The 12,505-nt window shown below is 33.8% G+C and overlaps 1 protein-coding gene across 4 annotated transcripts in view; it reads right to left on the bottom strand.

The window, feature by feature from the left end:
* Nucleotides 1–3,537: 3,537 nt before the first annotated feature.
* The window catches only part of LOC129800477 (uncharacterized), a 114,161-nt gene continuing 105,193 nt past the window's right edge, over nucleotides 3,538–12,505 (bottom strand). For 2 of the 4 annotated variants that reach the window (XM_055844881.1, XM_055844884.1), the window contains exons 9-12: nucleotides 10,597–10,995; nucleotides 9,589–10,535; nucleotides 4,860–5,126; nucleotides 3,538–4,095 (exon numbers count right to left, since the gene is read on the bottom strand). In XM_055844881.1, coding sequence (XP_055700856.1) covers nucleotides 4,879–5,126; nucleotides 9,589–10,535; nucleotides 10,597–10,995 — 1,594 coding nt within the window. In that variant the 3' untranslated portion in view covers nucleotides 3,538–4,095; nucleotides 4,860–4,878. Of the gene's footprint in view, nucleotides 5,127–9,588; nucleotides 10,536–10,596; nucleotides 10,996–12,505 lie in introns of all 4 variants that reach the window. The other 2 variants (XM_055844883.1, XM_055844882.1) reach the window with 1 other exon arrangement.

Genomic DNA, 12,505 nt, shown 5'->3' with positions numbered 1-12,505 from the left:
CAGCTTCTAATTTCGGTCACTTTGAGTGTAATTTCGGCCATGGAAATAAATTAATTAAAATTAAGTATGTTATCTTGAATAGTCAATGAATTCATTTTGCTTTTAAATATTTATTCATTTTAGAATGTATTAACACAAAGACTGTTAAATTTAAGGTATAATTTGAATTTAAATTGCGTTGTAAAAACTCAGTAGTGGAAGATTCTTACAAAAAATTTGACAGATCGATTGTGTTTCTAGCAGTCTTACGATTTGTGGTGAAGTGCAAAAGGTTTTCCTTCGGTGTTTGTAATGAAAATCGATTAGTTTTCATTAAAGATTGTTTCTGTTTATGTTAATAGGGAATCAATCTTTAAATTTAGGGTGAAATATCCCAGCTGGATCCTGTATTTCGCGTAAAAAAGTATATACTTTGTAAGCGTCTCTCCGGTGAGGTAGTGTTGCCTATTCCGGCAACACATTTTGGTTTCCTAAATTTCTTATTCATTTTATTTATTTTTTTCAGTTTTTGAGTTCTACAATGCCCATAGAAAAAAAAGCATCGTCTCTATGAAAAAGATTATGTGGAAAAGGTCTTGGAAGAGTTCAGGAAGGGCAAACTGGTACGTGGATCTGCGTGTAAATTTGAGATGCTATTCTTCAGGTCTTCAGGACAAATTACACGGAAGATCTCAGGGCTTGTGGGTCATATAAACGTATTAAACTAAATATTAAACTCGTTCCGTTTGACGTTTTGAAACATTCTATCCGTTGCGTTACAAAAGGTGGTCAGAATAAAGGTGGCCGGTATTTCACTCAAAGTGGCCGGAATACTACCCATAGCAATGTCCACATTTTTATTAATTTTTCAATATTTTAGGAAGTGATTTGAAGAATACAAAGATGATAAACTAGTTTTCAAGATTCCACACAACCTTCCCGAAAAGGAAGTAACAAAAAATATCATTATAAATTAAAAATGTTGCATTTCAAACATATGACTTCTGTGCTTATATACAACAATGCCGAAATTTGGCACACTTACCCTATTTAATTTTCCTGGGAAGCTCTTCAGATTTTAGAAAATGTATCACTGAAGAATACCTATGGGACCCGGTGGCAATATTTGAACCCGGGGTCGTCTAATGGCTTTTTATAAGGCAAGGTGCCGGCAGAATTTAAGTTTTAGCATACGGGAAACTGGGGCACCACCAAATGGGGTAGCATCAAACACTGCGATTTATCAGATATTCGACTTCTGAGGACAAGGCCTATAGGAATTTATAGGCACTAAAGGGATACTTGTCCAATGAAGAAATGGTCGAGATAGTCCAAGTAGTTTAGAAATAAAAATGAGTGTTTGGTGCTACCCCGTGTTTGGTGGTACCCCAGTTTTCCCTATACTTCTAAATTTGCGGTGAAATCGCAATAATCTGACATTAAATACAATTAACTTAATTTTATTAAGAGAATTTCCCTGAACACATGCGCTAAAAACTTATATGCTAATGACTAGCGCACAATAACTTTTGTTTGTAAACATGTTTTCAAAATTTCCCACGAGAATGAGCGAGACGACTAGATCTAGATCTCACTCACTCTCATTGAAATGTCAAAAACATGTTTACAAAACAAAAGTGATTGTGCGTTGGGTATAAAGGGGCTAAAGGAATCATGGAAAATAAAGGAAAACCTAACAACTCCGGGTGATTCTTGTACCTTCGAATGTGAGGATACCCAATCTTTCTGTACAGAAGTAGATCTTGAAAAATTCGAAAATCTATTTAAAGATCCATAAACTTTCCGAACAGAAGTAGATCTTGAAAAATTCGAAAATCTATTTGAAGATCCAAAAAAGAGACTTCCTTACTTTTAGATAATTCCGCAAGGTTGCTGAGATACATTCTGTTCGAATTTCGAAGTGCTTAAGTGTTGAAATGTGACGGTCTTCATATTGTTGTGAGGAATAAAACAGAACAACGACCCTCACTGTTCTTGTCCCATTACTTAATCACTCCATAATCACTGAGTAACTCTTTTGCGAGCTTTTTAGTGTGATATTTAATAAATTTTCCCCACCTTGTCCGAAAATTTAGCATGAAAATTCGAAATTGGATTTGAAATCTTCGAACATCAACGACTTTTTGTGCAAAAAGAGTTTCATTTAATTTTTATCCAAGACACTATTGGAGAATCAAAATCTACTTCTGTTTGGGGTCAATGGGTGTAAACACAAGTACAATGGTAAAAATAAAAGGATCAAATTGATCCAAATTTGATCCTTTTGCAAAGGATAGATCAAATTTCGAACATAGGGTGGAATCACCACTTCTCGTCAATGCCCTAATTCTCGCCACTTAAATTGAAATCGATATTTTTCATGATTTATGAAATAAATGAGTCGCAAAGTTATTTGTATCTTTATTGCTGCTACGTATAGAGTCGAAAAATAATAATTATTCGTTTTGGATTTAAGATTTTGAGCATTTTTTAGAGCAATATTTTAAGCAAGTGCATGGAATCCAATATTTCTTAGCAAATTTAACAAGTGCCATCAAATTTTCATCGAACAAAATTTACATTTTTGGGTAAATAATCTGTCTGTTGAATATTTAATTACATACGTAAAATACATAAAATTCGTATTTAGTTAATTAATATTTCATTTAATATAATTTTTATCATTTTTATGTAAAAATGAGGCATGACGGAGAGTGGTAATGTTTTGAATTGATTTTACCACCTTTCACCATTGCTTTTCAATAGGCGACGCTAACTTCACTTCGTAGATTCTCAGTTGTAAAATTTGCTTTATTTACTTTCTGCAACAGTCTAATAATTTGATTACCCAAACAAAAGTGAAGAAAATTCATTAAAGTGAGTAATAATAAGGTGATCATGAGGAAAAAAGAAATGATTAATGTATTCTTTGCATAATATTGCCCAAATAATCGAGTTTGGACTTTTTCAAGAGAGTGGCGAGAAGTGGTTACAAAGCTGGCGAAAAGCGGTAAAAAGTGGCGACGAAGTGGTTATTTTTGCATTGTTAATAAAAGACAGTTTTTTAAGTAGTTCAGCGTTAAATTGGAGTACTACTTTTTGACGAATGTTGAGCCAATACATCTCAGTAACTTTATGTCAAATTTGAGTTATCTTATAATAAGGGTTCTAAAGTTATAATCAAATTAATTTCACACTTTCCCAAAAGTGGCTATAAGTGGTTACTCCACCCTAGTATATTATAGTATAGAACGACTGAGTATTTCATAAAATACTCAGTTATAACATTAATTATATTTACATTCGACAGTTTAAATCAACAATTAAACAGACAGTCCATTAACTCTTTCTCTCTACAGAGTTCGATGTTTGAGTTTCACAAATCAGTTTTATTTATGTTTAATTCAAACGCAATTAAAGTTAATAAAGCTGAAATTGGTATTTGTACAAATCTGCATAATTAATCTCAAAATTGTGATGTTAAAAGTACTTACCAATCCTCGCAGTATCACTTTCCCAAAACATTTCATTCTCAAACAATAAATAAAATACGATAAATTTTATTTTTATTAAATTTATTGTAGGCCAAATAACTACAAAAGAGTCCCGTAATAGAAAAATTACGATTATCATTTAATTAGTTATTGTTTATGTTTTTTTTATTTCAAAAATTCTATGCACTATGACAATATTTCAATAATTCTTGTATACTTAGCAAAATATACTTTGCTTTGAGTGTTTGTTCTTTTAGGATTTGTTGTCCAACTATTATTGTTTCAATCAACTATTATTGTTATGGGCAATAGTTTTGAGCAAGAGTAGATTATCTTATGGGTTATTCTTGTTCTGCCTTGTTGGTTATTTTTTTAGAGTGTTTAGTTAGTTATTTTTTAGTGAATATATTGTTTGATTGAAAGTAGGACATTGTGAGGAAAGAAAATGCAGTTGAAATGAAATTATCACATGATGGTACCATCTGTAGGATGCAAAATTTAGTAGGTTTCTTTTTCATTTAAAGTTAATACAAGTTTAAGCTCGCTGAACCCGTAGTGTGTTGCATAAATTAGTTGAGTGGCTTGGTGGGGTGTTTTAGTCATAAGATTGGACAAGATATGTCTGCAAAAAATAAAGTTCATGCGCTTTGTGGTCAAATTATAGCTACAGGTCTACTAAAAAAGAATAATTTAGGAAACTATAGAGACTAATAAAAAAAATTCCACAGTCAATCAAACAAATATTGATTAGGTTTTTTTTTTCTCTCGAGTGACTTTGGCTAATTCTTTAATGGATCTAAGAACTAATCTAATGTTACTGGACTACAGTTCTAGTGGATGGACATTTCTACTTGTTAATTCATAAATTAATGCTTAAATTTTTTTTTGAGTAAAGTATACAAACTGGTAAATTTTATGTCTTTCCTCCTAAACACTATTGAAGAGCTTTTACTAGATTTTCTTTTATCAAAAAATTTTCATCTGACTAAAAGACCACTATAGACTAGAATGTTTTACGTGTTTTTTTCTTAATTCTTCTTTAATAAGAACTAGTTGAATGATAAGAAAGTATCCTTAATTAAGTTTTTTTTAAGAAGAAAGATCTCTAGGAGAAGTCACTAAAAGATGCATCAAAGAGTTTCTCTAAAAAAAATTCTCTGAAAATTTCTCCTGAGAAATTTACATTCGCATACAATCACTTAATTATTAAAATTTTTATTTTCTTCTCAAATTTGCTTCTTTTTTTTTTTAAAGAAAAATCAACAATAAACAATTTTCTTTCGCTAACGAAGTCAATTCAACTAAAAGGGTTTCATGTTTCATCAGTGTTTCAATAACATTTCTCATTCCAACAGATTCAAAGAGGAGGGAAAATTGCGATTTTACCATGTTTATAGGGAGGAAGTTAGAGTAGGGCCTTTTCTTCTGGATCATTGAGGCCACACAGTTCTATGCTCTGATCCTCGAGGCTTCTCTTGAGATCCTCAATTGTGTGCAAAATCAGCTGACGCTTCTGATTTCCACCGGATTTTTCTTCCTCAGGATCTATCACTTTGGCTTTGGCTTCGGGAAGGGCCTCAGTTGGGGCCTTCTGTCCCTGACGCTCTTTCCTCAGCAACGATATTTTGTGCAGAAGGGCTTTCTTTGGGATTTCTAAACAAAAATTATTGTTACTATCGCTTTATAATAAAACTAGCGAGAGATCTACGGAATGCAGTAGTTTATTTACGTAGTAGGGGAGACTGGGGCAAAAAGTCACAAAAAGGATATTTTATTTTTTTACAAAGTACTCGAACGCCCCAGAAATTTCTAATTAGCGTAGTTTTATAGGAAATTTACCGTTCTACAACTTTGTGAAAGTAATTTTCCTCTATTTTGTAAGGAAATACGTTTATCGAGCCGTTTTCTAAAAAGTAATTTTGTGACCATTCTCAAAAATGCTGGAGCAAATAGTATCAGGCATGTGATATTATCATATTTTGATTCGCTTTGTTACGGGATTCCGTAAATTAAAAAAAAATACCTAGATAACATATTTTCATAGGAAATTTATTTCTCTACACCTTTGTAAAACACCATTTTTTTTAATTGAACGATAAAAACGATTTTTAAGCTATTTTAGAAAAAAAAAAACACAGAAAAGACTGCAAATCGTTTGACCAATGCAAACAACAAGCGGCAAGACTTGGTAATGATGTTTCATTTCGCCGTGAGACATCATAAATTGTTTCGGTTTTTCTTACTTTTTGCTCCATACCTTTTGTTACTTTTTACCCCAAGTGGTCGTTCTTAATAAAAAGATTTATAGAGAGAAAAATCTTTGTAAAATTCTAAAATAGATAGCTGCTTCGCATTCAAAGAATCCAAGTCATTTAGGAAATAATCATCAGTGTACAAATTTTGAATGATGAATAGGCAATAACTGATATATTCTTCAAGGAAAATCTTTTAAAAATAGGGCTAAAAATTTTGATTTTTTTATTTTCTAAATTCCTTGTGAGAATTCGAAGAAACATACAATAACGAAGAAGGTTTATGGAAGCTATTTGTGGTAAAAATTTTAAGCCGCTCTTGGAAAATATTGAATTTTGAAATTTTCGATTTGTGACTTTTTGGCCACAGTCTCCCCTATTATTTTACGGGAAGGTAACATTAGACTCTTGAGTACACTCCAGTTTTCCTTTCTTGACTGATAAGAAATTAGATAGAGTGGATCTCATATTGAAGTTTACAGTGTCTTCTCAAAAACAATAAACATGTTTAATTTTTTTCTGATTTATTTTTTGGAAATAATTTTTTTAGACTTCGCATGAATTATTTCACTAATTCAAAATAACTAAATTTTTGTTTTAACATATGAAATTTAAAAAAAAAAAGAAGTATTTTAGGGTTCCACAAAATGATGTTTTTCGGAGAAGGGGAACTCCGTCCAGATGCGGCAACACTATTTGTGAAGTTTTCAATCCGAGATCAAGACCTATTCTCCAGAGCTTTCGACTCCGTGTCTTCCTCAGTGGCTAGGGAGGAACTGAGGTAGGAACGGATCGTGGTGAAGCTCTGGAGAAGAGATAGTTTTTGATCTTGATTTGAAAACTCCACAAATAGTGTTGCCGCATCCGGACAGAGTGCCCCTCTCTGAAAACACATCTGTAATCTTCCCGACAATTTTCTACAGAAGTATTCAATAACCGCTGTGTCCAAAAATCTCGCTGAGACATCCAGGCCAGACGATCGGAAAGAGACATACTGAGCTGTTGGCACGGGTCCCGGCCAAAATCCCGAAAGCCAAAATTCCGAAAGTCAAAATCCCGAAAGCAAAAATCCCGAAAGTCAAAATCCCGAAAACCAAAATCCCGAATTCTTAAAAGTGTCATAGCTACTCCCACGATTGCACCTGCGTTGCTGAAGGCAAAGGGAAATCTTCTGTGTCTTAGGAAATTATTCTAAACATTTTCCTCCATATAATTTCATCCCTTTCACGATTTTTAACATTCGGGATTTTGGTTTTCGGGATTTTGGCTTTCGGGATTTTGGTTTTCGGGATTTTGGCTTTCGGGATTTTGGCCTTTTCGGGATTTTGGCTGCCACCGGTTGGCATATATCACTCGAGAAACGGAGCCAGGTTCCCTAGATAATAATCCTCAAACGCTTGAGAGACCTTGGCTCTTGTTCGGAAATCTTCATTTCAAATCTGTCCACAAATTTTCAATGGAAGAGATGTCAGGACTTTGTGGTGTCCATTTCAAAACACTATGGTACTATTGTCCTAAAGTACTTAGTGATGATTTTGGCCTTATGAATTGGAGCATTGTCTTATTGTCTTGCTGCAGTACAAAATCTCCTCCAATCAGTCGGTGGCCCTCAGAAATAATGACTTTATCTAGCATTTTCAAGTCAATTTTTGAGTCAACCTTCCGTCGATCCTTTTGTTGGTAATCCTTGGTCTTCCGGGCAACTTTTTCTGATGCACACGCGCATCTTCGCTGTGGCATTTGAGAACTTTCTGAATTTATTGGCGGGTTTTTGCGTAAAATTGTGCATCATTGCAGCACAAAACTTTACAGAGGCCATGAAGTGCTTAATGAACACGTATTTCATCTTTGATACAGTACCCGAAACCAAGCAAATAGGGAAAAGTACTCTCACTTCGAACGTTCATGCCTTCGAATAATGTCAATTTTCTTTTGTTTTTCCTAAGAAACTTACATATTTCTATTAAATATTAGTATTATCAATTATTATTATTCACATTATTCGAAGGCATGAACGTTCGAAGAGAGAGTACTTTCCCCTAAGCAAGTTTTTTGCGGAATATTTTTTTTCTGGCTTTGTTGATAAGAATAAATGCTCGTAAGGGCACTATGTAAAAAACTAGATGCCTAAAAAATAAACTTACTCAGAAAAAAACGACTAAAATTTTCTCGAATCTTTGTTAAATTAACTCTTTTGTTGTGATTTTCGATTTATCTTAGAGTTAATTTTACTTCTATTTAGGTGTAATATTCAGAAGAGTTGTTTCATTTTTTTGTCCTAAAATTTACATGAAAATGGAGTTATAATAACTATATTTAGGAGTAAAAATGACTCTTTTTAAGTGTTAAAATAACTCTTTCAAATCCCAAAATGGTCAGATTTTGCAATATTAAGTCTATTTTTTATTTTTCTTTTATTTCTTTATTGTCTTTATTATTTTTTTTTTCCATCTCGAGGTCCCCATTTTTCAAAATACTCGCATATGATGTACTGCACATGCCTCTGAACTTTGGCAAACCAAGATCATCTTGAATAAAGTATATGTATTCTTAAATCGAAACATTTAAGCATATAGAAGAAAGTACTCTCCCTTTGAACGTTGAAGCCTTCGAATAATGTGAATTTTCTTTTATTTTTCCTAAGAGACTTGAATATTTCTACTAAATATTAGTTAGCTTATTATCAATTATTGATAATTATATCATAATTATGTGTAAGTCTTTTAGGAAACATAAAAGAAATTCACATTATTTGAAGGCATGAACGTTCGAAGGGAGAGTACTTTCCCCTACTTCAATCGAGATGAAATTTAACATCTACAATATTGGCAAAAATAAAAGGCTCAAATTGATCCTTTTGCAATGGATGGATCAAATAAACATGTTCTCATTATGTTAATATTAATTCGGAGTTCGATATTTGATCCATCCTTTGCAAAAGGATCAAATTTGGTTTAATTTGATCCTTTTATTTTTACCAGTGAAGGAGTAATAAGTACTTCGATATCCGTCAAGTTAATTCAATTCGCACATAGAGTTGTTTCAACTCTACTCTAAGTTCACGTTACTGAAATCGATCCCCTCAATATTCTAAAATCAATCTTGAAAGCTACTAAAATTAATCCCCAAAGTTACTAAAATTAACCCACCCCAAGTGCTAAATAAATTCTTTTGATAATCACAATATTTTCGTTACATTTTACAAAAATATTTTTTGGGGGCGTGGCCTATATTTTTATGTGGAATTATTTGAGCTCCGTCTACGATTGATCAATTGACTATTTGAACAAAATTCTTAGTTTTCCTTTTACAAAATGCTTCAATGTTTTAATATATTTTTAACTCCTTGAAGAGGAGCTTATTTAAGGAGTTTACGGCGTTATCACACTTGCACATTAAAATTTTAATGTGATTCACATTCATTGTCGCTTGTGAGCGTCCAAATATGTAATTTGTGTCTTTGAGTCACTTAATATTTAGGATTTTTCTATTTATTGATCAAGAAGTGGACTTGGCCTGCAAAAATAAGTTTAAATTTACCTAAAGCATAAATATTTTTCACATTAAAAAATTAAAGAGAAAATCGCATTAATTTTTCGCATTAATGCTATAAATCAATTTATATCAAATTTTGCGGGCTAAGTCTACCTTTTTATCAACAAATAGATCAAATTTTGAATATAAAATGATTCAAAAACACAAATTACACATTTGGACTCTCACCAGCGACAATTAATGTGAATCATATTAAAATTTTAATGTGCAAGTGTGATAACACAGTAACACTAAATCCCTAATATGGGATTAAAAATAAAATATTGCAATCCGTAGTTATATTAAATCAAATTAATTATAAGTCTTACCGGACTCCATGTCTAAGCTCTTTTGAATTTTGTCATAAGAAGCACTCCCGGTGTAGATTTTCCTTTTCAAGGGTTCACTCTGCGGGCAGTAGGCAATCTCATCGACATTCCCAATATCAACAGATCGGAAAGACATCAGTGGAGGCTTTTCCTTCCCATTGACTGTGTTCCGATTGAAGTGATCCAAATCTTTGAGTATCTTGCTCTTGCTCTGCTTCTCAGGCTTCTTGGGAGCAACCTCGCAGTTCCCATTCATCTCCCGTCTAGTGGAATTGTCATCAGTGTCGGAATCTGAATCAATCGATACCCTGGACATCTGGGAAGACCTCATACGTCGTCGAACGGGAGTTGGAGACCTCGGAGGACTGAAGATTTGCTTGGCGGTGATCTTAGGCGGAAGTTTAACTTCAGGGGTATCTTTCACAGGTTCCGGGACATTCTTACGTCTTAGGATCTCAGTTGGGGAAACATTCTGCTGAATGAAGTTGGTGATGTGGGTTTTCCGAGGGGAAAAGCGACAGGATTTGGGACTATTCGGAGCAGAAGCTGTCTCATAACGAAGAATCTCCAGTCTCTTATTCACGACAATATTCTCCATCTGACTCTCCACAGCTTCCGGATGGGATCTTCCAGAGGTTGTCTTGAGGGTTTCTCTCTTTAGATCAGCTTCGCAATTCCTCAACATCTCAACCCTCTTATTTGTGGGAAGATTGCAGATTCTCCTGGAAGGACTAGGAGTTGGAGTTTCACGGAGTCCATTTGTCTTCATGGATACCAAAATGGTCTCTGCCTCATGGATCAACTGCTTGTACTTGACATCAGCTTCGAGATCTGCCTTTATGAGAGCTTTCTCACTCTCAGCAATGGTCAGGAAACGACTCCTGACCGAATGAATTTCCGTGAAAGTCAGAGAATTGGATCGATTGGAAAGCGGTGAGATTTCTCGTCTACAAAAGAAAATCTTTTCACCAAAAATAAACTTATTCGCAAAACAAACAGAAAACTCACGCTTTCCTCTCTTCAGACTGATTCCTCCGGAGACAAACTGGCGTCCCGCCCACACTTCTGCATCCCCTTGGCGCCAAAATTGGCGCAGATTTGAGACTAGAACTGTGACTGTGATTCCGATCTGAACTCTTCTTCCTGCGCACAAAACGCTTCCGCCTCTTACTGGTGGAATCCTCGAGATGCTTCTGACTACGACGCATCTTGGTGTTCCTCTTGTCCTGCTGATACGAATGGTAGGAGCAGCTGCCGGTATTTCGCGCTTGGTCCTTATCTGTAATTTCCTGAATGGAGCCCGTATCAATGAAATCAATCTCCAGTAGTTCATCTGTGTCACATTCGTCCCCTGCATCTTGGCCCGTGTCCAAATCCGATGCACAACAGTCCGTTGGGTCGGAATCACTGTGAATAGCAAATATTGACGTTATTCTGTATTTGCCATTTGAGTAAAAAATTCATGAATTGGGGAATAGTGCATCGGGTCAGTTATTGTGATTGAGGGAGATTTTGTAACAGCTGCCAAATTGTATTACCATTCGCTCCACTCGATCGATTTTTCACTGGCACTATATTTAAACAATATTCCAAAAAATCTCAATAGAAATAAGTTTCTGGTAATTTCGAATTTAAAATCATTGCTTATTTGTAGAAATGTTTTCTAGATGTCATTGGTACGTCGTATTTACCACATTTTTACTGCTTTATGTTTAATTTTCATTTTTCCCTGAATCAAGGAAAATTTAAAAATACATTTAAATAATGTGTTTCTTTTCTCAATCTAATTTTGAGCTATTTTTTTTTAAGTTATTATAGAGGTTTATTTCAGAATAGACCCAAGTAGCAAAGTTTGGTCAATTTCATGGTATTTTTTGTCATGCGACAGTAAGTAGTTAATTTGAATTTAATTTAAAATCATTTAGATATTTAAATTAAATACAGTAGAGTCTCGCTATAGGCCATCGCTCTATAGTCCACAATTTATCGACCGTTGATTTCAAAACACTGATTTTAAGTTAGGTTATGTTTTTTAGTATGCGACATGCATAATTATTTTAATATTTTTGGCAAACTGTATTAAGTAGTTGTGATAATTGTGATCCATAATGAAGAGAGCAAGGACAAGTAGCACAATCGCAAAGAAAGTGGAAGCCGTCGAGCAATTTCAATACTAAAAATCGTTGATAATTTTAAAATATTACATGGATTATAGTGCGACCCAAGTGTCAAATTTGAAACCAAATATGGACTATAGCGAGACTCTACTGTAACTCTAGGTTGGCTTTTAAAGAGGTGTGATCTAAAATTAAGAAGGATCCCACTCTTATGATTGCGACTTATAGCTTCATTGCAGAAATGAAAGGTTAAAATATCTTCCAGTTTTACATTATCAGCATACTATAAAAATTTTTAGTACAGTAGACTCTCGATAATTCGGCTCTTTTAAGATCCGGCTACTTTTGAATTCGGGCGACAGTTAAATTCGAAAAAAAATTGTTGACATTTTTCAAGTTCGATTACGATTATCAAATGAAGCAAATACAGTGAGCGAAATTCAAGTAGGGACGTACTTATAAGTGTGTGTTGTGGGTGGTCTGTAAGTCGGATCGACCTAATATTTTTTTGTATAATATAGGCCTATCCAACAAGACTTTTTATGGTAGTGACCCACGCGCAATTGCGTTCGTGCGTGAATGCCAGCCAAATATCAAATTTTTAGGTGATTTTTGAGCGAAATTCAAATAGGGACGATGCCGATTTTTTAAATTAAAGTGAAACAAATCAGATCAATGAGAATTATTTTAATATTGTGGACTTTATATCTTATCAGATATATTTTTCAATCCGTTCTTCATTTCATTATTTCAATTTTCTAACTTTAATTTAATTTAAAAAATAAAAAAACTTTTAATTT

This window comes from Phlebotomus papatasi, chromosome 2, assembly GCF_024763615.1.
Source record: "Phlebotomus papatasi isolate M1 chromosome 2, Ppap_2.1, whole genome shotgun sequence".
NCBI lineage: Eukaryota > Metazoa > Arthropoda > Insecta > Diptera > Psychodidae > Phlebotomus > Phlebotomus papatasi.
The sequence above is the reverse complement of the archived record's forward strand: the minus strand, read 5'-3'. Positions and strand labels throughout refer to the sequence as shown.